We start from the raw sequence: 27807 nt of genomic DNA, 5'->3' as shown, positions 1-27807 counted from the left end.
AGTGTGTCTGGGTGAATTCCTCCGCGACGCGTCACCCTGTATGGCCCAGCCTTTGCTCGGCCTTTGCTCGAGGGCTGGTACCTCGTTAAGTTTCTACCCTGGCCCGCGTCGGCGTACACTGGCCATAGGTTCTTTCCTTGACTTAGGCTTTGACTTGCCTTGCTAAGTTTCTAGTGACTCTCGGAGGCGTGGCCAAATGGGCGGGGCCTGTGGGCATCGCGGAGCTGGTGCCTAGCAACAACGGAGCTATCGGAACCTCAGAGTTTGCTTAGCCCAGAAGTCAGCCTAGAAACCTGGCCATGACAGACGAAAGCAAGGTGAGGGAGGGCTGAGGAGGGGAAAGCCGAGGCAGAGGTCGGGGCCGCAAGAAAGGCTTGAGGAAGAGCCAGTCAAGCCTTTCAGGGGAGCTTGGGCGAGGTCATCATTTGTAGTGTGGGAGGGGAGAAGGGTGACTGGCCTCCCAGTCCTAAGGGAGAGGGCAGAGAGATTGGGGGGGTGGGGGTTGTTTTAACGTTTTGTTTGTTTGTTTGTTTGTTTGTTTTATAGACTCAGAGAACTCCATCTACCTGTAGCTCTAGAACGGGGTCATTAAAGGTATGCACCACCATGCCCAGCCCAAGTGGAGAGATTTTGAGGAGTGAAACACAGAACTTGAGGACTGATGAGACATAGGTTCCCGGATTCTGGTGACTATGGGAAGGGTGACCACACAGAAGAAGCCCTGGGAAGAAGTCAGGTGAAGTGCTTGCTCAATGTGGCCTGCCGAGTGTGAGAGTCCCAGGGCGGGAAGTCACAAGGAATCTTGTGCAGCGGGGTCTGAGCTGGGGTGCTGAAAACGATGAGCAGATAGAGCCCAAGAGGAGAGCAGACGAGGGTGCAGGGGCTCCTTGATCTTGACCACAAGACAGGGAGAGAGGCAGGGCTAGAGAAATGTTGGAGCCCTGGGGGACTGTTGAACCCCAGACTAGGTGTGCCTTCTACCAGGAGGCTTCTTCACACCTCCTCCAGTAGGCAAAGTTCCCGAGGGAAGTGTTCCTGAGGCCTTCTGAGCTTACTGCCCCCGGTTTGGTTCCAGGAGCCTCACAGTACCCGTTCACAGAAAATGCCAAAGCTAAAGGTTCCTGAAGCCCCAGAGAAGATCCTGCGACGCATCTTTGGGACCAGTCATGTGTTCTATGTTATGGCAGATACGACAAAACCAAGGGTGATAGGGTCAACGGTGCCTGCCAAAGTCAGAGAGTAGTGAGTGACTTCTTTGTCCCCTGCTCCAGGTTCCTATTCCACACAACCATCAACATTGGGCTCAGCTGCAAGCTGGCTGCTGTCTCTCTCTGGGCCTCTGTGGACAGCGAGGGGAGAGGGATAAGAGGCTGATGCCCTGGAAGAGCTCCGGGAAGGTCAGCCTGGCCTCTCTGGAGCTCTGGAGGCTTCTGCACAGCCTCTTTACCTCAGCCCTCCCTCCTGCATACCCCACTGTAGCCCTTGAGAAGGTCCTGGGCTGGTCCCAGATCAGCACCAGATCCCCTGCCTGTCCTGTTCTGGCCTCACAGCTATAACCAAGGCCATCAGTGCCTACTCCAAGAGGACTGGGAGATGGCCGTGCTCTTCTTCTCCCGCGCCCTCCACCTGGACCCCAAACTGGTAAGAGGAGAGTCAGAGTGGTCCCTGGGAGCAACTGGCTGGCACAAGTCCCCCCACCTGTCACTGTCAAACCTGCTAAGCCCTTCCTCCCAGGACCATCAGATTCTGGCGCCACCTGGAGGGGGAGATGTTGGAGAGGAAATAACCAGCCAGGATCTCTTTGCCTTTAGATAGACTTCTATGTATTCCGTGCTGAGGCCTTCATCCAACTCTGTGACTTCTCCTCTGCCCTCCAGAACCTCCGCAGGGCCTACTCCTATGACCCAGGGAATAACAAATACCTGGACCGGCTGGCCTTTGTGCTCTACCTCCAGGTGCCTATGTTGCCCTGCCCACAGGGGAGTTCTCACCTTACCCCCAGCACCAGGGAGCCTTCCTGGGATAGAATCTGAGTTCTTGGGGACTCCCGGTCTGTGCGTGCACCTGTTTACACCAGCTGCCCCCATCACTGATCTATTAATTTAGCTGGTGGTGTCTAAATAGAACCTTCTGTTGCAATAAGGCTCTGACCTACTCCACACTATCCAATACGGTCACACGGAAATGTTGAGCCCTTACAGTGTGGCAAGTATGACTGAACTAAATTTTAAATTTGATTTGGGTGGGTCCGTAGGGGTGTGACTCAGTGGTAGGATGGCAGCTTGGCACACAGAGGACTCTGAATACTGTCCCTCGTACTAAGTGGAATTTTAACTGCTTAACATTTATTTTGACATCTACTTGTGCGTGTGTGCATGTGCATAGGTGTGCATCTGTGTGCCTAGGGAAGTCAGAAGACAATTTGCAGGGGTCAGATGTCTCCTTGTGCCATGTGGGTGGGCCCTGGGTATCAGCAGGCCTGATGACAAAGTGCCTGTACCCACGGAGTCATCTCACTACCGTCAGTGTCGTTTGAAAGTCAGAGATTGGATAGGAGTTGAGTCGGGCGTGGCAGTGGGAGACCACTTGCTTAGGATAGGGTCTGAGTCCAAGCACCAATACCACAAACACCAACCCTCAGTTCTTACACAGAAGCATTGGTGGCCAGTGACATCGCTGAGCAGGCAAGAGCGTCCGCCTCTTAAGCCTGACTACCTAAGTGTGATGGCTGAAATGCACACAGTGGGGAAAAAACAGACTGCCACACGTGAGCTATGACTTTCACACGTGTGCTGTGGCATGTGCCTGCCCCCACACACCACACAGAATAAATGCACATAATAAAAAAGACACATTGGGCCAGACAGGGTGGCTCAGGATTGCACACTCTACACACTGGAAATTGAGGCAGGAAGATTCTCATGAGTTCAAGGCCTGTCTGCGTTACATGTTTCCTGGCCAGAATGAGTTACACTGTGAAACGTTAATAAGACAAATATACCAGACAAGGCAGGAGAGCCCTCGAGGCATTCAGGTAACTGATGGAACTGTTGAGGGCCTGTGTCCTGCTAGCTCACTTCCTGTGTGACCTGTGGGGAGTCACTTCACCTACCTGATCCGTAGTTCCTTCATCTGAAACGGGGAACGCTTGTGAATTCTAGACCTTTGCCTGGAGCCCCGCCGGTCTCGCCTGCTGCCCCATTCTGTCTGGAATCTCTATGTTGCTGTATTCCTCCACGGTTCTTGGTGTCTCTCTGCTCTGTATCTCTTCCCATCTCTGTCTCTTGAAGTCTCTGTCTCTGTTCAAGTCCCTCTCCCTGTCCTCTGCCACCTGTGGAGGTCATCAGAGCTGGAGTTCTAAGGGGAGCTGACAGCTGTGTCTCCTCAGGGCCAGTGCCTGTATGAGCTGTGTGACTTCCAGGAAGCCCTCTGTGTCTTCCTGCAAGCCTCCGACCTCCAGCCCCAGAACGCTTCCTTCAGTTATCGATGGTGAGTGTCTCACACCACCACACCCTCTCCTGGCAGCAGCCTCTTACAGCCCCAGGCTGAGTGCCCTCTGCCCTCTGCCCCCAGCATGGCCTGCCTGCTGGCCCTCAAGCGGTATCACGACTGCCTTGCCCTCATCACTAGGGAGGTGAAGCAGGGCAGAGCCAACGCTGATGTCTACATCCTCCGGGCTCGGCTCTACAACTTCTTCCAGAAGGTAATGCACAGTGGGCGCGGCAAGTAGGTGCCATGGAAAGCTGCACTGCCTACTGCAGACCCTCTGTGTCCCAGGTTGATAAAGGAGGCCAGGCCAGCTCTCCACACAGTACTGAAGGGCCCCCTCACTTCATCACTCAGCCCAGACTCTGTGGTAGGAAGCTGAGCCATGTCCCCAGCCCTCAGCTGTGTGGCATCCAGGACACCATAAACTTTAGCAGAAGTGTTTCTTCCTCTTGCCTTCCTTCCTTCTTTTTCTTTTTTTTTCTTTTTTTTTTTTCTTCTGGTTTTTCGAGACAGGGTTTCTCTGTGTAGCCCTGGCTGTCCTGGAACTCACTCTGTAGACCAGGCTGGCCTCGAACTCAGAAATCCGCCTGCCTCTGCCTCCCAAGTGCTTGGGATTAAAGGCATCTGCCACCACGCCTGGCTCCTTTCTTTTTTTCTTTCTTTTCTTTCTTCCTTTCTTTCTGTTTGTTGTTCTGTTTTGGGTTATCGTTGGTGGTGGGGGAGTTTTTTGGGGGGTGGTTCTTTTGGGTTTTTGAGACAGGGTTTCTCTGTGTAGCCTTGGCTGTCCTAGAACTCACAGATCCACCGCCTCTGCTGGGATTAAAGGCGTGCACTACCCCGCCCAGCATCCTGCCTTCCTTTCATACTTGCATAGTGGACAAGTTCTCAAGCTGCTGCCTCCCTTATTGAGTATGGGAACAGAGAATACAGGGAACAGAGGATACAGGGAACGGAGGATACAGGGAACGGAAGATACAGGGAACGGAGGATACAGGGAATGGCTAGGGAGTAGGGGGTGCAGCGACACAGGGAGTAGGTTGAGGAGAATGTAGGCAGAAAGGAGGGCACTGAAGGGTGAGAACAATCTTCGCATAGGGTACTCTCTGGGACAGTGACTTTGACCGCTAGGGGATGCTCCAAGCTGCTATGGAGTTTGTCAGTTGGACAGACAGGTCCTGGGAGGAGGCAGAATGCTAGAGGAAGGGGTGAGGGGAATGCGAAACTGTCTCCAAAGTCCTGATGGAGCAGAAGAGGTTCCTGAACAGTGTGCAGCAGTCTAGGGAAATGGGGTGGGGTACCAACAAGATGGAGAGGAGCCAGAGAGGATGAGGGGGGGAAGGGTAGGTTCATTTCTTTTTACCAGGCCAGGATAGGGAGTGGCTGAGTAAGGGTGGCCAGGCAGGTTCTAGCCAGAGGCTGGGCTGTAGTGTCACACAGGTGACTCAGTGGAAGTCTCTTCAAAGGCAAGAGCCTAGTCTTCCTATTTATCCCTACCTCCACTTCTGTGGAGGATTGTCCCAAACCCAGACCTTTGCCCAGGTTCATCCCCAAGACTGCCAGGAACCCTTGAAGGAAGGTGAACAGTAAAATGGCCCAGAGGTGACTTGACCAAGGCCAGCCAGTCAGTTCTCCAGCCCAAGCTCACCCCAGCCATCCCCCAGTCCTCCCAGGTTACCCTCCAACCAGTTACCCATGGGGCAGTGAGGTGCTTGCTAAGACGCTTGACTGGGGTAAACTGCATACGGGTGAAAGGCATTTGCCTACGGATAGTCTCTGCTCACACCCAGACCTCAGTCAGCTGTGGTACCTGGAAGGGCTAGGGGGTGGAGAAAGGATGCATGAAATGAGGCCACACAGTCCCCTCACCACAGGACTCCTACTAGGAGATAAGATCAGCACAAATCGCCAAGGCTGATCTACTTCGCAGAAGTTCTACCTGGAAAGGACCTATTGATGTGGAGGCTGGGGACTGCAGATTCAAGAGGCCAGAAATGTAGAACAGTGATGCTGGTGCCAGGGACACAGGAGGGATGCTGTGGGAGTAGCCTGTTTCCTAGAGGCCTGCCTTCCTCTCCCCCCTACTGGGACAGTGCCACCCCTCCACCACTGCAGGCCAAGCTCTGCTATCAGGACCTTCGAAGTGCCTTGCTCCTAGATCCCTTGCACACACAGGCCAAAGGGCTGCTCCAGAAGATGGTGGACCAGGCCAAGCAGTCTCTCCAAGATGCCAGCATCCTGGCCGTGCAGGGCAAGCTGCACCGTGCTCTGAAGTGCATCAGCTTCGCCATTGAGAACAATCCCTTGGATCCCAACTTCTTCCTCTTCCGGTACTGGGGTGCAGAGGGGCTGGACCTCCTGCAGACCTGCTTCATGGTCTCAGGAGGGTCTCTCAACCTTCCCAGACTTCAGTCTCTCTCTCTAACCCCTAGTAACCTTTCCCTGCTTTTGACTGGGGTCATGGCACCATAGAGGTGGTTTCCATGGTAACTTGGGAATCTTAGGACTCCAGCCAGGCCTGCTGAGTAGTTTGTGTTGGGAGGACATGGGAGTAGAGATTCTATCTGGTCCCCCAAGGATGTGGGACCATTCAATCTCCCTAATCCTGGATTTTCTCATCTAGATAATTGGCTAAAGTGTGTATACACAGAGGCCTGAACAGGGGCATGTGATGGCTCATCGGGTAAAGTAGCTTGTTGGACAGATCTGTCAGCTTGAGTTCAATTCCCAGAAACCCATAAGATTCCCATAAACTTGCCGGGCGTGGTGGCGCACGCCTTTAATCCCAGCACTCGGGAGGCAGAGGCAGGCGGATTTCTGAGTTCAAGGCCAGCCTGGTCTACAGAGTGAGTTCCAGGACAGCCAGGGCTATACAGAGAAACCCTGTCTCAAAAAACAAAACAAAACAAAACAAAAGATTCCCATAAAGTACATGAAGTTATACTGAACATAGACACTAGCACATATACCGCTTCCAAACTGGAAAACCATTCTTGAGAAATAACAAATCCAGATGACTAGTACGTTATCTAAGTAGCAATCTCAGGCTAGCCCCGGAGGACAGATCTAAGGTTTGAGGCAGAGTTTATGAATACAGTCAAAGGCCATGGGGTCAGAAGCTCCAGGGGGGACAGTAGCCTTCTAGCCAAATGGGATGCTTTAGCCCTTGTGTCCCTCCCTGCTACCTTCCCTGCAATACAATAGGGGCACCCTGCGCAGACGGCTCCAGCAATTTGACCCAGCTGTGGAAGACTTCCTGAAGACAATGGACATGGTGACTGACACCCAGGACATCCTAGTGAAGCAGGCGCAGCGCCAGCTGCTGCTAACTTACAATGACTTTGCTGTGCACTGCTACAACCATGGTGCCTATCAGGAGGGCGTGCTGCTGCTGAACAAGGCTATCAGAGATGAGCAGAACGAGAAGGGCTTGTACATCAACCGTGGGGGTGAGCTGGGTGGCGGGCGGTCAGGCCCTTGCCAACTGCCCGAGGAGTCCAGGGCTGGGCCCTAGCGTTGCTCAGGGAGTTGGAGATGCACTCAAACTTCACCCTTGGCTCCTAGATTGCTTCTTCCAGCTGGGCAATCTGGCCTTTGCGGAGGCTGACTACAAGCAAGCGCTGGCCCTGAGCCCGCTGGATGAAGGCGCCAACTTGCGCATGGGTGTGCTGCAGGAGAAGATGGGCTTCTGCCAGCAGAAACACAGGTGCGCCACAGGCAGGTGGCAGGTGGCATGGCTGGGGAGGGCGTGGTTAAGGGCAGTACAGGCGGGGAGAGGGCTCACCAGAAACAAAGAGTTGTCTTCTGGACAGAGATTTTATTCACATCTTCACCACACAAATAATTTGATTATTTTAGTAAATTAAGCTTTTTAATGAAAAAAATTAAATATTCATGCATGTGTGATTCAGAATGTTATTTTCAAGGCCTACCTACCCTCCCAACTAGCCTCCCTCTAAAGACTCCTCCAGGACTTCGGTTGGTTTCCAACACCCACGTGACCACTCAGTCATCTGCTATTCCAGTTCCAAGTGATTATGAATGCAAATGGTGCACAAACATACTTGCAGGCAAAACAGCCATACAATTTTAGTTTTTTTTTTTGGTTTTTCGAGACAGGGTTTCTCTGTGTAGCCCTGGCTGTCCTGGAACTTACTTTGTAGACCAGGCTAGCCTCGAACTCAGAAATCTGCCTGCCTCTGCCTCCCGAGTGATGGGATTAAAGGCGTGCGCCACCACATCCTGCTAGACTTGAACTCTTAAAGATCCACCTGCGGGGCTGGAGAGATGGCTCAGTGGTTAAGAGCACTGACTGCTCTTCCAAAGGTCCTGAGCAACCACATGTTGGCTCACAACCATCTGTAATGAAATCTGGCGCCCTCTTCTGGAGTGTCTGAAGACAGCAACAGTGTACTTACATATAATAAATAAATATTAAAAAAAAAAAAAAAAAAAAAAGATCCACCTGCCTTCCAAGTAGCATGGGCCACTACACCTGGCACTAAAATTTAAAATTGTATGGCAGCCGGGCAGGGGGTAGGTTCAAGGCTAGCCTGGTCTACATATTGAGTTGCAGTAAAGTCAGGCCTATATAGGGAGACCCTGTCTCAAAAAATTTAAATAAAACAAAAAATAGGGTACACCAAAGTTATAGTATTCAATTGTCAGATCCATCAAGAAGAGACAGAAGTGGGCGGGCAAAGCCAACCAGGGGTGGGAGCCCCTAGTTTCCCTTCAACTCCTTGGCCTGTAGCCACCATCTTTCCCGGAGGTTCATGGCAGCCTTGGGCATGTCCCTCAGGCAGTTCCAGACAGCAGAGGAGCACTTCTCGGAGGCCATAAGACACAACCCCCAGAAACCACAGTACTACCTGCACCGGGCCAAGTGCCGACAGTTCCTGCAGAACATTCTGGGGGCCCGCCTGGATGTCGCTACTGTACTGCTTCTCAATCCCAAGTATCCCAAGGTGGGCTCCCGACAAGCCAGAGAGGCTCTTATCCTGTCCCCGAGAGAGACCGGTGGCATTGAGCTGCTACCCCTACTAGCCCTCCTCCTCACTCATCTTACCTTCCTCCTCCTGCCCCTCGGGTGCAGTGAGACTCGGGCTCTGTTGTTCAGAAGCTAGTCCCTGTCCTGTCCTGTCCTGTCCCTGTCCTGTCCGGCTCCACATCGGGGGAACTGTCCATTGCGCATGCTCTCCTCCTTCTGGGTTAAAAGGCCCTAGCTTAGGAGGTCTACAGAGGCCTCCTCTGTTCATCCGAGGTCAAGGTAGCACTAACCTGCTGTGCACTGTTCCGACTCTGGCAGATGGCAGCAGTGATGAACTCCCTCTTTCCTAGCATGACTGTGGAGAACGTGCTTAAGACCCAACTGGCTGAACTGGCCAAGCTCCAGCTAAGTCGGATGATAGAAAATGGGCCGAAGAACATCTATCCTCAGAACACTGTGATGTAAGCTTGCATGTGGGACAGAGACTTGTGGCCAAGGGTAGGAACTGGTGGGGACATAGAACGCCTCTGGTCCAGCCGTTCTGTAGGGCTTGCACTGCCTGGTCTCTGGGGACAGCAGTTCAGATTCCAGAGACTGATAAAGGGCCCCGGGACCATAACTTACTTGACAGGCAGCGGTTATTGGAACGCAGGAAAGCCCAAGTCCTGGTGAAGTTCTGGAAGCAGGAACTTCTTGGGACCCCTGAAGAGGAAGTGACTCTTTACCAGGCTCCGCAGCTGGTAGAGGAAAAAAAGGTGAGTGGAAGGCCTGAGGCTCCTGGAGTCTAATGTGAGTCTGCCCTACCCTCATCTGAGATGGAGACCTAGAAGTAAGGGTGGCCTTGTGATTGTGCATGACCACACACTGCTTGGGACACTGGCCACTCCTGCCTTGCCCTCCTTACTAAACTGGCCCTATGGTCTTTCCATTGTCTAGCATAGAAAATGCACTGGGGCGGGGTGGTTCGTGCTGTATGTGTGGTGTCTGTGCAGGACGTGTGCCCACGTGGAGGCCTCAGGGGGACGTTGGGTGTCCTTCCTTCCCTATCATTTTCCACCTTATTGAGACTAAGGCAGTCTGAGAAACCTGCTGTCCCCACTTCTTCCTCTCCATGACAACGCCAGAGCTACAGGTGCATGTAGCCATTCCAGGTTGAGTATATGTGCTGGGAATGTCAGCTCTGGGCTCAAGCTTGCATAGCAGGTGCTTGACCCGCACATCTTCCCTGTCCGTTACTATTGCTTTTCCCGACAGGGTCTTACTACATAGCCCTTGCTTGCCTGGAATTCACTATATAGACAAAGCTGGCTTCAAACTCACAGAAATCTGCCTGCCTCTACATCCCTAGGGCCAAGATTAAAGGTGTGCAACCCCTACACACACACACACACACACACACACACACACACAGAGAGAGAGAGAGAGAGAGAGAGAGAGAGAGAGAGAGAGAGATTTGTTTTCGAGACAGTGTCTTGCTACGTAACTCAGCTGACCTAGAACTTATGTAGCTTAGGCTGGCCTCAAACTGACAGCAGTCCTCTTGCCTTAAAAGTGGTGGAACTACAGGCATGAGCCACCACACCCATTTTTAAGTGCACAAGTCAAGGGATAGCTGAGTTTTCACAAATGGAGTGTGTTATGGCCTCAACACCCAAGTCAACAAACACATTCTCAGCTCCCAGAAGGTTGTTTGGGCATGCACCCTCTCAGGCCCCTGCCCCACCCCCAACTTCTGCACAAGGCTGCCCCAACTCCTAACTCTGCATGTGATCTCTGGGTCCTTTCCCTAAGTGTTACATTTATAAGGGTCATGCAGCTGTATTGAAAGCTGCACTGGCACCCTTCCTAGTTCACATTCATAGGAAAGAACATGCCCCTGACATCATTGTGAGCATCCTCTCTCTGGGAGATAAACTGAGGTGGGCCCAGCCCCATCGCTGGCCGCTACCTGTCAGCTTTACCTTTTCTCCAGCTACAGATGTGACTACGGGTACAGGGGGCCACCAGGCCTGCTGGCTACAGAGCTTGTTCTCTCCTCAGCAGGCTACTGCAGTGCTCAGAGCCTTGGTTCTCGGCACTATGGAACAGGCATAGCAGAAGTAGCCCACGGGTGCATGAAAGAGTGTATGGCGAGGAAGAGACATCTCAGTTCCTAACTTGCGATTCCCGGGGCTGAGCGCTTTAGTTTACAGAAGCCTGGCCCATGTGAGCCAATGTTTTACCTTTCTAGGGTAGGATGGCTATCTGACCTGGCTAAATGCCTGTCTGCAGTCTTAGCCTCTTGGCCTTCCCACCCATCCTAACCAAGTGTCTGTGAAGAACTCTTAAACGGGGGAGAAAGAATGCTCGATTGGAAAAACACAACAAAACAACACAACAACGTCAAAATGGGTTGGGAGAAGCTATGGCTCAGTGGTTAAGTCAATACCGCTTTTGTAAAGGACTTGAGTTTGGTTTCCAGCACCTACACTGAGCTGCTCACAAATGCCTGGAATTCCAGCTCCATCTCTCCGATGCCCTCTTCTGACCTTTGTAGGCACTTGTACTCTGCTGTACACACAAACACTCATGCATACACATTTTAAAAAGTGGAAAAGAAGCCGGGCAGTGGTGGCACAAGCCTTTAATCCCAGCACTCGGGAGGCAGAGGCAGGNGGATTTCTGAATTCGAGGCCAGCCTGGTCTACAAAGTGAGTTCCAGGACAGCTAGGGCTACACAGAGAAACCTTGTCTTGAAAAACCAAAAAACAAAACAAAACAAAACAAAACAAAAAAACAAACCCAAAACCAAACCAAAACAATAAAACAAACAAACAAACAAACAAACAAACAAACCAGAAGTTCCAGGACAGCCTGGGTTCCACAGGGAAACCCTGTCTTAGGGAAAAAAATGGCTAGACTGTCCTGTAACCTTGCAAGCATATGCGTGCGGGTGCGGGAGTCTACCAGTCTACAGCTCCCCAGCCTGATTCTTGCTATAGGTGAAACCCTCTCGCAGGAGGGCATCCCTGACAGACAGCTACGTGGACCAGACCTCGTCAGGCTCCGTCTTCAGCAGTAAGTCCTTACAGTTCCTGCTAAGCCTAGCAGCAGAGAGGCCAAGTACTGCATGTCCTTAGGTTCTGCTCACAAGGGATGTGGTGGGGACTTAGTGGGATGGTGGCCAGCACAGGGCAGGGACCAGTCACCTTTTGGATGCCAGGTGTGGGGAAGTAAAAGGGGTGGGAGAGATGATCTGCGTCCTGCCAGAGCGAGAGACTGGTTGGGCAGATGCGGGGGACTGCCTCGTGCCAGGTGGGCGTCTGGCTGTGGGAAGCCACGGAACCTCAGTCCTCAGGGGGTGGAGAGGGAGCGGTCTGGGGTCCCTGGGCCTCACATAGTCCAGGGACGACAGGTTTTAGCCCTTGGGCATCATAGGATGTCGCTGGACACCGCAGAAGAGCTGAGAACGAAGTGGGGGCCCTGGGGGCAGCTCAGTCAGCCCCAGGGCTGAACGGAGAAAGGGCAGGGGGAGAAGGTGGTTCCCACGCAGGTGAGAGTCTTTGGTCCGGTCTGGTGGCTGGTAATGCTGGGAGGCCTTCCCACGGGAGAGTAAATGCGGCTCTTTAGGGAAGGCCTATTCCATTGCTCCAACATGGCGGGTCTCAATGAACAGAGACAGTCCATGGTTTTAGAGCTTTATTGTAGAAAAGCAGATAGAGAGAGAGAAAGAGAGAGAAAGAAGAAGAGGCAGAAGGCAGCCAGGCCATGTGGAGAGAGGGGAGATGGGAAAGAGAGAGAGGGAACAAGAGGGCTAGAGTGAAAGCAAGAGAATGAGGAGGGGCCAAGCAGCCCCTTTTATAGTGGGCCGGGCTACCTTGCTGTTGCAGGGAAACTGTGGGGAGGAGCATACCTGGCTATTGCCAGGTAACTGTGGGGGAGGAGTCTGGACAGCCTACGTGACTGATGACCACAGAATGATGGAGCTGGGTCCTTGTATCAGGAGCCTATGTCTGGGAGCATGGCAAGCAGGCCTTCTGTCCCTTGCAGATTAATCTACTGGGTCTCTTGGGTTTGAATCTAGCTCGACCAGAAAACAGGCTGCCTTTTACAGCCCCACCATCACCTTCAGGCCCTTCCCGGTTGTTAGTATTTCTGCCTCTCCTTCCAAGGCCCATTCTTTCTCTCTTCTCCTCAGTATGTCCCTGAACTAAGCCACACACTTCATACATATCCAACAGGTTTTGACTCCCAATTTTGCTATCACCAGCCAAGAGGGGATCAAAGAGCAAAGCAAGAAGGCTGCTCTCTAGCGCCCCCTGGTGTGAGGTGACATCGACAGAGAAGGCTGTTCCCAGTGCTTTTTGGGGCGGGAGGGTGGGGTGGGGGGGACAGTATTAGTCCCCTTCCTTTCATTTGTTTATCATCCCCCCAACCTGTGGTGGCCCACATGCCCCGAGGCAGGCCTGTCCCACCCACTGGTGATGAGTGACTGACAGAGTCCTGGCCCCAGGAAGTGAATGCTAAGTCAGCTGGGGGGTGGGGTGGGTGGAGGGGAGAGCCAGCCACCAGCTGGGCAAATGGGGGTGGGGCTTAGAGGGCAGAGTGCGATTAGACGTTTAGAGGGATCAGGGTGGGCTTCATGAGCTGAAGGAAGTTCTGGAATCAGCTGCATGTAAGATGGACTGGGACGGAGTTCAGAGGCCTGTGGGAGAGCCCAGAGAGAGGGCAGGCTGGCTTAGTGCTGTTTGAGCAGCGTCTTGTTACCCCACAGCCCAGACACACTAAGAAGATGGGCCTGGTGGGAGTTGGTAGGCCTCAGGGTTGTGGGCTGGAGGCTGCCCGGAAGCTCTGTCTCAGAGAGGTCAGTGGCGGCTCTTGACACACTTTTCCAGTGGTGAGCATCAGCACGTTGGGGCCGGAGATGTCAACCAGTCAGGAGTATAGGAGCTCTTCCCACACAGCTATAGCGTCCTCGGATTCCGTACTGCTAAAGCCTCAGTTCTCAGTACCCAAGAAGGGTCAGGAACTGACCTGGGGCCCCAAGGTCGTCCAGGTGATCACGGAGAACCTAACCCAGAACGCCACTGAGGTCACACCTGCCTATGGCCAAAAGGACTCCAAAAAGGCTACCCAAGGCCCAAAGCCCAGGAAGACAGAGGATCCCAAGGGTCCTAGCCAGAGCACCAGCAGGACAGAAGCCCCTGAGGGCCCAAGGCCTAGCAAGTCCAGGTCTACCCTGAGCGTCAAGGAGAGAATCAGAAGAGCTAAGGCTGTTCGCGCCCAGGGCTGGAAACTCAAGGCCCAGCGCAGCAGCCAGAAAGTAACCAAGACTTCCAGTGCGACCCATAGTGACATCGGTGAGAGTGCCAATGACACCCTGGGCCAGACTCCATGGCCCAGCAAGACTGACGATAACTTAAGCTTCAGTGAGATCTCATCAACAGATCTCAACAGTAGTGAAAGCTTCTTGGAACTGACTAGCCTTTTAACTGGGGAGGTCCAACAGATCCCAGGAGACAGAGATAAGCTCGCCTCTGCCAATTAACTCCTCCTTCAAAGGGCCAATGAAGCCCTTCCTGAGCAGGGGACAGATTTCAGCCAAGCTGCCTCCTCCCAGGACAGTAAGAAACTTTGGTCAATGTTCTAATACCATGGCTAAGTTTATTATCTCTGTTCTCTTGTACAAAATTAAAAAACTTTGAAATTCAGGCCCATGGAGTAGCTTGAGCCCTTCCATTTGGTGAAACTGTGAGGTGCTAGCCTGGCCTAGCTGGATGGCCGGGTCCAGCCACAGGCTGTGGGGCTGAGGTCTGGGAAAGGAGCCAGACAAGGCATGCCAGTAAGAGCCCCCAGCCAGAAGCAGCCAGGAGCCTTCGTCCCTGAGTTGCCATTCACATTGAGAAGGCTCAGGCTCAGACTGCAGGGCAATGGCACAGCTGTGAGGAATTTCTTAGCAAAGATGCTTCTAGGTCTTTCTTCCTTGGCCTGGCCAACACCTCTCTTCATCTTATCGTTGTGCTCTGGGTCCCACTTGCCAACCAGCTTAGGGAAGAATTCTCCCGGGAGCTGCCCAGGCCTTTCGTGATTGCTCTGTCCAGGCAGAGGAGGCAGGGAGGCCACCTGGGCTTCTCAGAGGAAAAATGTGAGTCGGGAGGCCACTGTCTTGCAGCCATTGGAGGAGAAGAGCTGTTCATCCTCTGGGAAGTAGGTGGTGCTGTCCAGAACCGCCTGGACCACCTCCTCGCGGGGCTTCAGGCCCAACTGAGCCAGCTCATTGAGTACGCAGTGGCGCACGTGATGCCGCTGGAGCGGGAAGAAGGGAACCACAGCATCCAGCAGGTGCTCCTCCATGATGCCAGACCGCCAGAAGCCATCTGCAGGCAGGCACAGAAGCCATGGTGAGCATTTCTAGTTGGGAATCCAGGCCTCACAGGGCCAGTGGTGGTGTAGTGCAAGCTGCGGGAGCTGGGGCTGTTAGGGCCTTGATCAGGCCATGAAGCTGTGTGTGCAGAAGCCTGGGGGTGGGGGTGGGGGGACTACGATGCAGTAGATAATGTGGCAGGGGGATGGGTCTATAGCACAGTGGACAATGTGCCAGGGGACAGGACTACAGTGCAGTGGACAATGTGGCAGGAGGGACGGGACTACAGTGCAGTGGACAATGTGGCGGGGGGAATGGGACTACAGTGCAGTGGACAATGTGGTGGGGGAGACTACGGTGCAGTGGACAATGTGGTGGGAAGTTGGGGGACTACAGTGCAGTGGACAGTGCTTCAGATTCAGGTGTCCAGCCCACTGCACCTAAGTGTGAAGGCCCTACGGACATTGGTCCCCGAGCCAACTTACGTTGAGGGTTGTCCATCACAGCTCTGGAGATTACTGGCTCCACCTCCTGTAGGCTGATTTCTTCCCTCTCCCTGCGGCTGCGCCAGGCCTCCAGGGCCACCTGGTTGATCTGCTCACCACCAGCATTGCTAAAATCACAAGAAGCCAGGCTAAGACTCATGGAAGAACTAGAGAGTCACACCTAACATGACTCAGAGCCAGCAAGTGGCCCGTTCCCTTCTCCCCATGACAGCCACGTCGTGTCACATGTATGTGTGATGCACTTTACAATGCACAGAGCCATCTAGGGGTGGGAGTTGGTACTGGTTCTTCCGACTGCAGCCCAGGCTGGCTTCAGCGCTGAAGCCTCCAGACTCGCCTTTCGAGGGTGCTCCGAATACAAGTGTGGTTTCCTCTAACTAGCTTTCCTGAGTTGGACGGGGGGTGGGGGGGGACTGCCATTGCTCCAGCTTCAGAAGCAGAGAGGGCACAGAGCTGAGAGGCTCAGCCCTCTGCCTAAGGACTCACAGCTGGGAAACGGGGCTGAGGTCGGAGAGTAGGGACACTGTCCCGTTCTCTCAGGTGTGTGTCCTCTCAGCTACCAAGGAGGGATGACTGTTGACCAGGCTACACAGCAGCAAGGATCTAAAAGTCAGAGCCCAGAAGGGCTGTGAGAATGGCAGAGGAGAAGTCAGACACTGCAAATGACAGCCACCAGAGATAAGGTGAGGAACCAGGAGAGCATGCATGGGCTCCTGCGAGAGCGCCCTCCTGCAAAAGCGCCCTGCGTGGGCTCCCAGGGAGAGCGCCCTGCCGGGAGCACAGGCCCATGCTGGACAGCTAGACCTCTAACAAGTGCCCCTCCACCCCCACTTGCTTGCAATGGAGGCCAGACCTGATAAAGATGAAGATGGCTTTGCGATAGTTGGTCCCATACACAACCCAAGAAGGGCCCAGGAAGGGCTGCAGGACTTCCATCAGGCCAGGGGGCAGCTTGTCCATCTCATCGAAGAGGAAAAGGGACCGGCCACAGGCAGTGAGATTCCCCTGAACCCAGCTCCTGAGCTCCTTCTATGAGAGTAGAGACAGGAATTCCAAAGGAGTCCAAGACACTCCCCGCAACCCGGAACTTCTTTCCAAGCCAAGAAAAATTTCCAAAGAGACACAATCTATATCTCCAGATATACCAACCCCTTGAGACAGATGGTAAAAGGTAGTTCAGAGACTTGTCCAGTCACACAGCCAGTCAAAGGAGAACAGGGGTACAAATATATGTGCCCCAATTCTCTGTTCATGACAGCTAAGTGACTTCTGACAGGGGAGGTTAGACCTGCGCCCCCAGTGTTGACAGCTAAGGCAGATCAGGAACAATAGATATCAGAGCTGGCAGTCACCAGGGGGTGTTTGCCAAAGCACCAAATCAGGGCTAAGAGCTTAAGACAGGATGCTAAAGCCGACACAGGTACCCTGTGTAATATCTGCCCTGCGTAATCCCCATGGCTTATGATGTCTCAGACTCACAGGCAGCAAGACTGCCACCACCCCTGTCTCACAGAGAGCAAGTGCTGTTCCTAACAGGTTCTGAAGGCTGAGCCTCCAACTGGCTGTGTGTGTTTTGGAACCCTCTCTGGATCAGGATGGAGTAAAGGGACCAGGACACACCCAGCCTACCTTGTACTGCTCAGTGCGGCTGGGATGTGGGAAATGGATGATAGGGGAGAAGTGATGGACGTGAGGGCTGCGAAGGCCACCCCGGAAGAGATACTGTGCCAGCAGGGAGCTAACGTAGGACTTCCCGGTGCCTGTCCAGCCGTGCAGGGAGAGGACCAATGGCTTGCTGGGGGCTGGGTCCTGTACAAAGGCCTTCAGTGACTTCACCACCAGCTCCTTGGCCAAATGCTGGCCAGCTAGGTGTTGAGCCAGGTCACATTCCAGACCTAGGGCCACAGAAGGAATGTACATCAAAGCAGATGACAGGCTGTTGACTCATGTCTGTCAGCTCAGCCCCTGGTAGGCAGAGGCAGCAATAATCCTCCCAATCAAAGGCCAGCCTCGGTTTATGGTGAATTCTAACACACCTTTAATCGAGGCAATTGGGAGGCACAGGCAGGCAGATCTCTTTTGAGTTCTAGGCCAGCCTGGTCTACAGAGTGAGTTCCAGGCCAGCCAAGCAGGGCTACACAGAGAACCCTGTCTCAAAAAAAAGCACTGGTTGCTCTTGCAGAGACCGTAAGTTCAATTCTTTTTTTTCTGAGACAGGGTTTCTCTGTGTAGTCCTGACTGTCCTGGAACTCACTTTGTATACCAGGCTGGCCTCAAACAACAGTATTCTAACTTCCATGGGCACATGGATGTACTCATACTTGAAGGCAAAACATAAATATTAAAAAAAAAAAAATCGGGCTGGAAAGATGGCTCAGCAGTCAAGAGCACTGATTGCTTCTCCAGAGGTCCTGAGTTCAATTTCCAGCAACCACATGATGGCTCACAACCTTCTGTAATGGGATCCGATGCCCTCTTCTGGTGTGTGTCTGTAGACAGCCACAGTGTACTCATATAAATAAAAAAATTAATAAATCTTAAAAAAAAAAAAAAAAGACAGCCAGGATATGGTGGTGCAAACCCTTAATCCCTTAGCACTCTGGAGGCAGAGCTAAGTGGATCTCTGTGAGTTTGAGACCAGCCTGGTCCACAAAGTGAGGTTCAGAAAGATTCTATCGGAAAAACAAACAAACAAACAAACAAACAAAAAGCATCAGAGGGTCGAAGGCATATGTCTAAGACCTCTGGAATACATGTCCAAATGGGGGACAGGAGCAGCCACCTCAGAAGGGCCAGTGCGGCACCGCCCCCTCGAGGCAGTTCTCCGGGTGGCGCCAGCCCCGAGCAGACGACAGCTGTCTACAGGTTCGGGAGACCGCAGGTTTCTCCCCCGAGTGACAAGTTCGCACAAGGGAGGCCTATCACAAGCCACTGGGCGCCCCGCTGTCAAAGGCGTCCCTCCACCGGGCCCCCTCCAAACCCTCGCCTCAGGTTTGCACCAGAGGCTCTCGGATTCCCACCTCCGCCGGCGGCCGGCGGGGCTGCAGATGCTTCGAAACCCCGCGAACTCCCGGCTGCCCGCCCCTCCGCCCCGCCCGGCTCCCACCCCTCACCCGGCAAGTCGGGCCAGAAGTCGCATTCGCAGAACGAGCCGAAGGTGCAGTGCAGAGAAGCCACGTCCCAGGCGGCGGCGGCAGCCAAGGCCAGCCCGAGCAGCCCGAGGATCGAGCCCCAGGGCCGGCAGCCGTACCTCGCCACCGCCATCCGGTTGAGGCCCGATTTCGGTCAGAGGCCGCCCACCGCCAGAACCTGTGAACTACAGCTCCCGGTGTGCACCGCTCCGCGGCAGCCACGTCCATTGCCTACAACTCCCGGCTCCCCTTGCTCGGGGCTCTAAAGCCCGACGGGTTGTCTCGCAGCAGTACTGCAAATAGGCCTCCCGGGGGAGCCCGCGAACCACCCAGTCTCGCGTTGCCATGGTCACGGGTAACCAGCGGCCCGAAACCGGACCTCAGAAAGAATAAAAGATTGTTAAGAGAGTGAGGCAACAATAATAGCAAAAACTTGTGCGGAACTTTACACTTTCCTGAGAGACTTTTCCAAGCTCTTTTTAAAAATGTGACAAAAGAGTGCTCACAACCGCCTTTTGGGAATGTCTCTCTGCCAGTGTCAGGCAGGCGTCTTACATGGGATGTAGCAGCAACTACTCTCTATCCAGGGATGGTCAGCTCAATGAGATGTGGTCACATAAAGTGTTTTTGGCTAAGAAAATAGAACCTACAAGATGGCTTTGTAGGCAAAGACACTTGCCACCCAGCCTAAAGACCCGAGTTCAATCCCCAGAGCCTACCTGGTAGAAATCAAGAACCAATCCTGCAAATTGTTCTTGAACCTCTCTACACGTGCGTGAGACCACACACACATACACACACACTAAATGGATAAATAAGTAAATCAAAAGGCAGTGATGCAGCTTCATGAGTCTAAGGAACTCAGAAAGGTGTGATTTTTACTTTTCTTCCTTTGTCTCTGTCTTTTCTCTGTCTTTTCAGAACAGGGTTTCCCTATGTAGCCCCTAGTTGTCCTGGGACTCGCTCTGAGGCAGGCTGGCTTCAAATTCAGAGATCTGCCTGCCTCTGAGTGCTAGGATTAAAGCTGTGCACTACCACTGCCCGGCCCCTCCTTTTTTTTTTCTTTTTTTTTTTTTTTGGTTTTTCGAGACAGGGTTTCTCTGTATAGCCCTGGCTGTCCTGGAACTCACTCTGTAGACCAGGATGGCCTCGAACTCAGAAATCTGCCTGCCTCGGTCTCCCGAGTGCTGGGATTAAAGGTGTGTGCCACCACGCCCGGCTCCCTTTTTTCTAAGCACACCTCTCTAACATTTAGGGGCATCACTCTCTAAAGCCCTGTCTGTGACTATCACGTGGCTAGCCTCTTTGTCAACTAACCCAAATGACCCGGCTCTTTCTCTTTCTCCATCCTCCTCCTCCAGGCAGTGTCTGAGACTTACAGCTTGCCTGCCCCATTTTCTTTTAAACCCTAATAAAAAGTTTCTCAGAGCTTAAAAAGATTGGCAAATACATGTGAGTATTGCTCTTTCTTACCAGCTACTACACACTGAAGACTAATACAAACCCAAGGAGAGGGATTCCCTTGCTGTCCTGGTTTTATTGAATTTGGAACCCAAGAAATTAAGTTTCTTATCTAAGTTTCTTAGTCTCTGAGCCATTGAACTAAACCCACCACCTCCAGGTATGGTCAAAGATCTAATATCAAAGAGCTCAGAGGCAAAGAACCCCTATGTCTCTAATTCAGTAAGCAGATTCCTGAGGCCCAGGGCCTAGCAAACGTCTCTTCCCATCCACTTGCTTGTTCTGCTATTATAGCTCGGAAAGTCGCCTCACCCACCAGGTGTAAGGGGAACTGGGATCCTAGGTTTCATTATTTAAAGATGTTTTTGAAGTATGTGGGGGTGGGTCTCACTAGGCAGCTTCGGCTAGCCTCAGAGTCAAAGATTTGCCTGCCTCCGAGTCCAAAGTGATGGGATTAAAGTGATGAGTCACTATATCCAGTTTAAAGGGTTTTTTTATTTAAATTTTATTCGTATGGCTATTTTGCCCGCACACCACATGTATGCCTGGTATCCAAAGAGGTCAGAAGAGGGCATAAGACCCCTTAGCACTGGAGTTTTGCCCTGGACTCAGAGAAGACTGAGGTGCCTACTTACACTGCTTTGGACTGACTGTGTGTCCTGCTAATACCTGAGCTCACGGTGGTCAGGGAGGGGCTGCTGTGAACCTGGCTCCCTGTATCCTCTGGGAAGTCTTTGGTGCTAACCGGGTATTTCCTGATGTTGTGGACCGTTCACCTGCGGAATTGCTTCTTTCTCCCAAGGCTTCACGGGACAGAAGAAAGAGTCATGAAAGTTTATTATCTGAAAGAGAGCGTGGCCTCTGTACATACATTTACACCAGACTTATTTACAGCAAGATGGAGGCTGTGGCACCTCTAGGCATCGATGCCTGCAGGAAGGAAGAGGGGTGGGGAGCCTCCCATGGCTCAAAAACAGGGAACCTCAGCAAGCTGGTGGGAGAAGCAGAGGTTCCTGTCCATTTGGGAGGGAGACTTGGCGTGTGTGTGATGGAAGAATGGAGCTCAGAGTCCATTCCGGACCCTGGAAGTGCAAGGTCGAGCCTGAATTTGAACCCAGAACATTCTTGGGCTGATCACAGTGTCCCTGTGGTGCTCTGGAGGGAATGTCCTGAGCCCCTCTGCCCCCGATGCTGCCCGCAGCTGCAGAGAGGCGAGATCTCCGGGGTCACAGCTCGCTAGAGCGGATGACAGGTTCCAGCTTGTGGGACAAGGCTGTGAGGACTTTGTCAAACTTCTCGTAGCGCCAGGCCTGGCTGCTGTTGGCGCCCTGGCTGCCCCAGAGGAGCCTCATCTGGAACTCTGTGCTGAATACTTCCAGGAGCTCCGGCCGGGCCTGGAACCCTGCAGGAAGGGAAGAGGTGCTCAGGAATTGCTTCACAAGCTTCAGGGCCTGCTCACAGGGATCCTCCCTAGCCCCGCAGGGACACAACACAGGGGACTGAAGAACGAGACCTTGCAGGTGGCACCTAGTCATTCTTCATCTATCTGCAACATACGATTTTTAAAGGACTAGATGATAATTGGTGCTTGCGCATGTGGCGCTGGCATGGGACACGGCTTTGTGCATCTAGGCAGGCACTCTTGGCTCTGCTATCTCCTCAGCCCTTAAAATGTAACAGAGCGAAGTCCAGGGCTTGGCACGCTAGCCAAGCACCCTACTATCTAGCCACATCCCCAGCCCCCAGATTTTTTTTTGTGTGTGTGGTTTAAATAATGCCCAAAGCAGTAAAAGAGTCATCGTTTGAAGTCACTTTCTCTGCTCCTATCCCAGAATTCTATGTTCCCCAGTAGAGGCTCCCTGAAGACCAGGCAGGTCTTTCTTCATGCTGGGCCTTGGCTGGGCACCTTATAACCAGCTACAGAAAGACAGCTGCTCACTTCCATGAGAACAGTGAGGTGCAGGCGACTGAAACACATGGCAAAGGTGTTCAGTGTCTCTCAGCCCACCTCCCCTGATGCGCTTGCTAACAACTGCCCATGAGTGACAAGACAGGTGGAATAAAGGAGCCAGGAGTCAAGACCGAGGAGTAAAAGATGTCAGTGGATGCTTGTGGACAGAGAGGTATAGGTAGAGGCTGATGGAGGGGACTCAGGGACAGCAGGATCCTGGGGACATGACAGCTACTCACCTTGCAGCTTGGCCTCAGCGTTGGTGTGGTAGAGGCCCCCGTGGTGGGCCACAGTGCGGGCGGCCTCCAGGTGGGCTAGCACAACCTCCACGCCGTGTTCTGTGCTGCCCCAAGGTTCAGGACCCTCGGCAGGGGCGGAGTCACATTCCAGCAGAGTAATGAAAGGAAGTACATGTGGAATCGTGGTGTTGCTCAGCGGCGGGCCTTCTGTGGAGAGAGGGGCGGCAGGCCCTTAGACCTGAAGACCCCGCCACCCACTACAACCCCAGAGATGCCTGGAGCCCCTGGAGGACCACCGAGGTCACCCGGAACAGTCCCTTCTTTCCCTGGTAACCCTACCCTGTACATGACAGAGCATACCTGGCTACCTCATGGGACAGTCACATGTTTATCCTCGCCACCTCAGAAGAGTCTCTGGGAACCCATAGGCTGAAACCTCTGTAGAAGTCACATCGAGATGCAGACATCACCTACCTTTGCCCTCATTCAGGCTCTTGAGGAAAGGCTTGAGCTTCTTCTCGTACAGAATGGCACCCTCCGTGTGTCGCTGCCGCAGGGTCATCCACGTCTGCTCCAGCCTTGAAATCTGAGAAGAGCAGAGTATAAGAGACTGGCTAGAGAAGGCGCCTCCAGGAGCAGCTGGCCACAGGTCACCCTGCTGAAGGCTGTGGGGGTAGGGTAATGACTATTTTTCTGGCTGTCACTCAGAAAATGGAAACAGATTAACTGTTAACTGAAGCTGCTGCAATACATTTTACAAATCCTCAATCACAGCTTTGGACTGTGTGACCTCACCCGGGTACCGCTCTGCCTCGGGCGGCCACTCTGTGACACAGGACCATCCGGCAGCCTCCCCCATGAGGGGTCAGTGCTGGTAGCTAGCATACAGCAAGCTCATCAAATGATGGACACTCTATGTCATCTTTGGTTTGGGGCACAGTGTTAAGTCTTGAATCTCTAATTCCCTTGCTTCCCCTTCCCAAGGTCTGAGATTGGAGGCATGCACCACCATGCCCGGTTTGTGAGGCTCTGGGTATCAAATTCAAACTCAGCCCATTTACTCTATTAGCTGAGTTTCAATGTAAAAAACCACATTCTATATTTTAAAAGATTTACTTATTTTATGTGTGTGTGCCTTAGTATATGTACATGTGCATGCTAGTGTGCATGTGGAGACTAGAAGAGGGAGTCGGTGTTATAGGCAGTTGTGAACTGCTTGGTATGGGAGCTGAATGAACCCTGCATCCTTTGGCATGAATAGGATTGCTCTTTTAAAGGCTGTGCCATCTCAAGGGCATTCCCGACCCACCAAACACACTATATATTCTTTAAATTCAGGGTTCCTGGTTCCTCTTACAGGTGGGTCAACAGAGGCCCAGGGCAGGAATCATCAGAACGTAACACCTGGGAGACCTCGGCTTCCCTGTCTGGTCCTTCCCAGAGGAAGCCTAAAGACTTCAGAAGCTCTTGTATTTTCCAGGCTAATGTCTTCCCCCAGGGAACTCGCCCCCGGGCCTTATGCAGACAGCCTAGTGGTTGTCTGGAGGAGCCCACAGTACCTGGGCCATCTCCAGGGCGCCCATGACAGCGGCGAAGCTGAACATGTTGCCCATCGTCCCCCGCAGCTCGGCCGCCAGCTGGATGGTCTTGTGCAGCAGCGCTGCCCGCTCCTCCACCGAGCCTGTGCAGCCCAGGATATCCACCGCCAGCATGATGGACATGGTGTGGAACCTGTGAGAGAGGAAGGATCAGAGGGGGCGTGACATACGGCGGGGCCCACAGGGACGCTGGTCACAGCGACTAAGGGGCGCAGCCAAAGTAACAGGCAGAGCAAAGGGAGCCTGGTTGGACAATATAAGTTAGGAGCAAAATCAGGACGGCAGGAGAAGCTTGTAATTGATCAGCGAAATCCAAAGGGCAGAGTTTTAGAATGTATACTGCGGGCAGGAATGGTGGGTGGGGCCAAGGTTGATGGACATGGCGAGAGGCTAAACCGGTCGATAAACAGCAGCAGTCTTTGGGAAATCAGACTGGCTTTGAGCCAAGGACCACGGAGATGCGATTGGCTAGTTGGATAGGAAGAGTGGTCAGAAACCCTGGGACAGCCCGTAAGGTAGCCGTGGGCTGGTGCGGTGCACCTCACCTTTCCAGCAGGTCTAGTCGTAGCTGCCGGCCATGGGGGAGGGTGAGCAGCTCCATGCCCCAGCGGACTCCCATTAGGGTCTGCATCTCCTTGGTAACGCCCAGTATCCTAGCAACCTGCAAAGACGCCCAAAGGGCTGATTAATTTCCTGTCAGGGTTGGTCCAACCCATCTGGGAGTCAAAGCTTCATCTAAGAGGGTCGCCTGGCAGAGGGGTCCAGAGGGTGGGGTGGGGGTTGAATCCCAGCTCTTCTGCAAACACGGAGCAAGTGATTCCCCCCTTTCTGAGTGAGCCTCAGTTTCCCCATCTGTAAAATGGGGAGTCAGAAGATGCCTATAGGTGTGTGCCATGTTAAATTCTCAAAATCAAGAGCCAGGATCTCTCCCATTATTCCCGATTGCCAACCCAGGCCCCGGAAGGGAACAGACTTTCTTGCCCAAGTTCGTACACTTGAGCCTGCACCGCAGTTTCTCCCTCTTCTCCCCCAGCTGCATCCCTACATGAGTCTTTTCACTTCCTGATTTCTCCGACCAGCGTATATACCAAACTACAGAGCGAGAAACTGAGGTATGGAAAGAGCTGTGCCACACACTGGCATCTGGACAATTTTTGGGCCAAGGAAAATTTTGCGTGTTGTCCACTAGGGGGTATAGCGGTAAGGGGGCAGATTCCCCACCCCCACCCCAACCAGATGTTCACTTTCTGCAGACTAGAACCATGATGTTCTTTAAGTTACTCCCAAAATGTCAGCCCTCCTTCCAAATCTACAGCTGTAGAAATATCTTGGTTTTCGCTTTTCCAAGGAAGAAAATTAGGCTGGTGAGATGGCTCGGTGGTTAAAGAGTACTGGCTGCTCTTCCAAAAGGACTAGGGTTCGATTCTCAGCACCCATATGGTGGCTCACAATGCCTGTAACTCCAGTACTGACACACATACTGGCAAAACACCAATGCACATAAAAAGTGAAATGAGAAGGAAGAGGAAGAAGAGGAGGAGGAGGAGGAGGAAGAGGAGGCGGCGGCAAGGGGTGGTGGTACATTCCTTTAATCCCAGCACTTGGGAGGCAGAGGCAGGCAGATCTCTGTGAGTTCAAGGCCAGCCTCGTCTACACAGTTAGTTCCAACCCAGCCAAGGCTACATAGTGAGACCCTAATAAAACAAAGCAGGGGCTGGTGAGATGGCTCAGTGGGTAAGAGCACCCAACTGCTCTTCCGAAGGTCTGGAGTTCAAATCCCAGCAACCACATGGTGGCTCACAACCATCTGTAACAAGATCTGACTCCCTCTTCTGGAGTGTCTTGAGGACAGCTACAGTGTACTTACATATAATAAATAAATAAATAAATAAATAAATCTTTAAAAAAAAAAAAAAAACAAAGCAAAACAATCTAAACTAAGAAAGTGGAGACTGACATGCCAGATGACTAATCCAGAGTCCCAGAACCAAGAAAGACACCTGGGATGTCAAAACCCAGGCTACTGGCTCCACTGTACTTAGGGGATTTAGGACCAAAGCCAGCCGATAAAGGTATTGCCCCCCGCCCCCACCGTGAGCATTCCTAATACTTACCAGGCAGTCAACCTTGGTGACATGCCGGGCCAGTGTCCGGGCATCCACCCCTGATAGCAGCTCCTTGACCTTGCGCAGAAGGGCCACCTCAAGAGGCCGGTTCTCCTTGGGGATCAGCTGGGACTGGAAGGTAGCCAGGTTGAAAGAAGAGGTGGCTTCCACTACAGGGACTGTGAAGGTTTTGCCCCACTCCCCATCAGGGACTCCATTTTCTAACAGTTCCTTTTGCCTCTCTCCGGAGCCCCTAGCCTTCCGGGGGGTCTCTCCTGCGGCCTGCTCTCGGCTGCCACGGACCGGAGGCTGAAGCTGACAGTAGTGGCCAGAGTCCGGGTCACTGTAGCTGCTGAGTGATGGTGATGGTGAGGCTTTGCAGAGGGTGTGGGACGGGCTGGTGTGAGGACCCTTGTCTGACTCCCCAGGAGGCTTTGGAGTATTTCCAGGACATAGCTGAGGTTCACTGGAGCGGCGGGCAACTGGAGAGGCAGGTTGTGCTGAAGCAGAGGGGGTGGCAGAAGGAGCGTGGACTCGGGTTACTACAGAAAGGAGAGAGAGAAGACTAGTTATTTCCGCTACCCTTAAAAATGGGGCCTCCCAGGCTGGAGGGATGCAGCAGTGGTGAAGAGCACTGGCTGCTCTTCCTGAGGTCCTGAGGTCAATTCCCAGTGAGCACGTGGTGGCTCACAACCATCTATAATGAGATCTGGTGCCCTCTTCTCTCCTAAAGGCAGACATGCAGACAGTATACTGTATATATAATAAATAAATCTTTTTTAAAAATGGGGCCTCCCTTCCCTGTCCCCTCAAAGAATAGTCTGCATCTTGTGTATAGAGCAATGTCCCACATCCCAGAATGTAGAGGGAGGTGCTCTATGGTCCTCAGCTATCATGATGGTATGATATGATATGATATGATATGATATGATACAGCTTCCCTTATCAGTGGAGCCGCTGCCCTAAGAGACTAGACTGTCAGAAGCCACAGAGGTGGTCCAGGGAAGCTAAGCTCTGCTGAAGTATTACGCCTGGTGAAGCTGACACCAAGTGAATTAGCAGTAATGATATACTTAGTGGTGGGTGGGTGGGTGGGTGGGTGCCCAGGGCTGGTGAAGTGCAGGAGAGTTACTGTCAACAGTAAAGCCATCAATGAGAGGAGGCGGAGTCAGACACAGAGGCACACAGCTATCATCATAGCAAGGGAGAGGCTGAGACAGAAGGATGGCCTTGAGGTGGAGACCTTCAGAGCTATCTGAGTTCCAAACCAGCACCAGGTACTTAGAGAGACCCTGTCTCCAAAAGGGGGTGGGGAGGGAGGTGCTAGATGGCTCAATGGATAAAGGCATTCACCACCAAGTCTAACAACCCAAATTAGATCCCTGGAACCACACTGTGGAAAGAGAGCCAGTACTCAGGGAAGTTATCATTTGACCTTCGTGTCCTCCCATACCCCATACACAAATACATAAAGGGATGTAAAAGAACTCAGAAGAGAAACAGCAAAGCCAGTGGGGTGGCGCACACCTGCAGCCTAGCGCTCAGGAGGCAGGGATGACCAGGTCTCTGTAGATTCGAGGCTAGCCTGATCTACATAACACATTCCAGGCCAGTCAGAGCTACTTAGTGAGACCTTGTCTCAAAAACAAACAAACAATACCCAAATTGTCCCATCCTGTGGCAGTAAGGACTTTTATGGCCCTCAGTCTTGAGCTGAGAAAGTGGAGGCTCAGAGCTTAGAGACTTGCCGAAGTCACTCAACCTGGTAGGGCTAGGACTGAAGCCGTCACCTCCTAGCTGATTACACCTCACTGCTGAAAATTGTTCCATTAAAAACTTAAAAAACAAACAAACAAACAAACAAACGCATAAGCTGGGTGTGGTGGAGACATGTTTAATTCCAGCCCTTAGGAGATAGTGGCAGGCAGAGCTCTGAGTCTACATAGTCTGCATAGTCTGCATACTACATAGTCTGCATAGTCTACATACTACATAGT

At 52.7% G+C, this 27807-nt stretch overlaps 3 protein-coding genes across 10 annotated transcripts in view; 1 reads left to right on the top strand and 2 right to left on the bottom strand.

Moving 5' to 3' along the window:
- The first annotated feature begins 15 nt into the window (after window positions 1-15).
- Window positions 16-14166, top strand: Ttc16 (tetratricopeptide repeat domain 16). Of its 3 annotated transcripts, none has more exons than XM_021192673.1 (15): window positions 16-317; window positions 547-594; window positions 1076-1242; window positions 1551-1641; window positions 1812-1955; window positions 3389-3489; window positions 3574-3703; window positions 5602-5816; window positions 6691-6935; window positions 7051-7192; window positions 8288-8453; window positions 8795-8937; window positions 9108-9231; window positions 11458-11533; window positions 13351-14166. In XM_021192673.1, exons 1-15 carry the CDS (start codon window positions 300-302, stop codon window positions 14001-14003), a joined length of 2463 nt encoding a protein of 820 aa, XP_021048332.1. In that variant the 5' UTR covers window positions 16-299; the 3' UTR covers window positions 14004-14166. The 3 variants fall into 3 exon arrangements, with proteins under 3 accessions (XP_021048332.1, XP_021048333.1, XP_021048334.1); XM_021192674.1 differs by having other exon boundaries at window positions 311-417; XM_021192675.1 differs by lacking the exon at window positions 547-594 and having other exon boundaries at window positions 311-417.
- On the bottom strand, window positions 14100-18655 carry Tor2a (torsin family 2 member A). 4 transcript variants are annotated; one of them, XM_021192676.1, is made up of 5 exons: window positions 18439-18655; window positions 16955-17220; window positions 16179-16354; window positions 15305-15432; window positions 14100-14832 (listed from the first exon to the last, which is right to left on the bottom strand). In XM_021192676.1, exons 1-5 carry the CDS (start codon window positions 18587-18589, stop codon window positions 14588-14590), a joined length of 966 nt encoding a protein of 321 aa, XP_021048335.1. In that variant the 5' UTR covers window positions 18590-18655; the 3' UTR covers window positions 14100-14587. The 4 variants fall into 3 exon arrangements, 3 of the variants coding, with proteins under 3 accessions (XP_021048335.1, XP_029392830.1, XP_029392831.1); XM_029536971.1 differs by having other exon boundaries at window positions 14730-14832; window positions 15301-15432; XR_003843521.1 differs by lacking the exon at window positions 16955-17220 and having other exon boundaries at window positions 18439-18625.
- A 1744-nt stretch (window positions 18656-20399) lies between these two features.
- Window positions 20400-27807, bottom strand: part of Sh2d3c (SH2 domain containing 3C) — a 36903-nt gene continuing 29495 nt past the window's right edge. Inside the window, exons 7-12 of one of the 3 annotated variants that reach the window (XM_021192400.2) lie at window positions 25820-26352; window positions 24251-24366; window positions 23667-23838; window positions 22582-22693; window positions 22108-22314; window positions 20400-21319 (exon numbers count right to left, since the gene is read on the bottom strand). In XM_021192400.2, coding sequence (XP_021048059.1) covers window positions 21144-21319; window positions 22108-22314; window positions 22582-22693; window positions 23667-23838; window positions 24251-24366; window positions 25820-26352 — 1316 coding nt within the window. In that variant the 3' untranslated portion in view covers window positions 20400-21143. The remainder of the gene's footprint in view (window positions 21320-22107; window positions 22315-22581; window positions 22694-23666; window positions 23839-24250; window positions 24367-25819; window positions 26353-27807) is intronic. The other 2 variants (XM_021192401.1, XM_021192403.2) reach the window with 2 other exon arrangements.

This window comes from Mus pahari, chromosome 3, assembly GCF_900095145.1.
Source record: "Mus pahari chromosome 3, PAHARI_EIJ_v1.1, whole genome shotgun sequence".
Taxonomy (NCBI): domain Eukaryota; kingdom Metazoa; phylum Chordata; class Mammalia; order Rodentia; family Muridae; genus Mus; species Mus pahari.
This window is presented reverse-complemented; position numbering and strand designations above follow the sequence as displayed.

Excerpts from the sequence above, each read along its gene's own strand:
- Ttc16 (XM_021192673.1), top strand. Across the intron at positions 595-1,075 it reads CTAGAACGGGGTCATTAAAG|GAGCCTCACAGTACCCGTTC; the intron begins GTATGCACCACC and ends GTTTGGTTCCAG. Across the intron at positions 5,817-6,690 it reads CCCAACTTCTTCCTCTTCCG|GGGCACCCTGCGCAGACGGC; the intron begins GTACTGGGGTGC and ends GCAATACAATAG.
- Tor2a (XM_021192676.1), bottom strand. The coding sequence starts at position 18,589 with ATGGCGGTGGCGAGGTACGGCTGCCGGCCCTGGGGCTCGATCCTCGGG. Across the intron at positions 17,221-18,438 it reads CTTCTGGCCCGACTTGCCGG|GTCTGGAATGTGACCTGGCT; the intron begins GTGAGGGGTGGG and ends CTGTGGCCCTAG. Across the intron at positions 14,833-15,304 it reads TGTGATGGACAACCCTCAAC|ATGGCTTCTGGCGGTCTGGC; the intron begins GTAAGTTGGCTC and ends GCCTGCCTGCAG.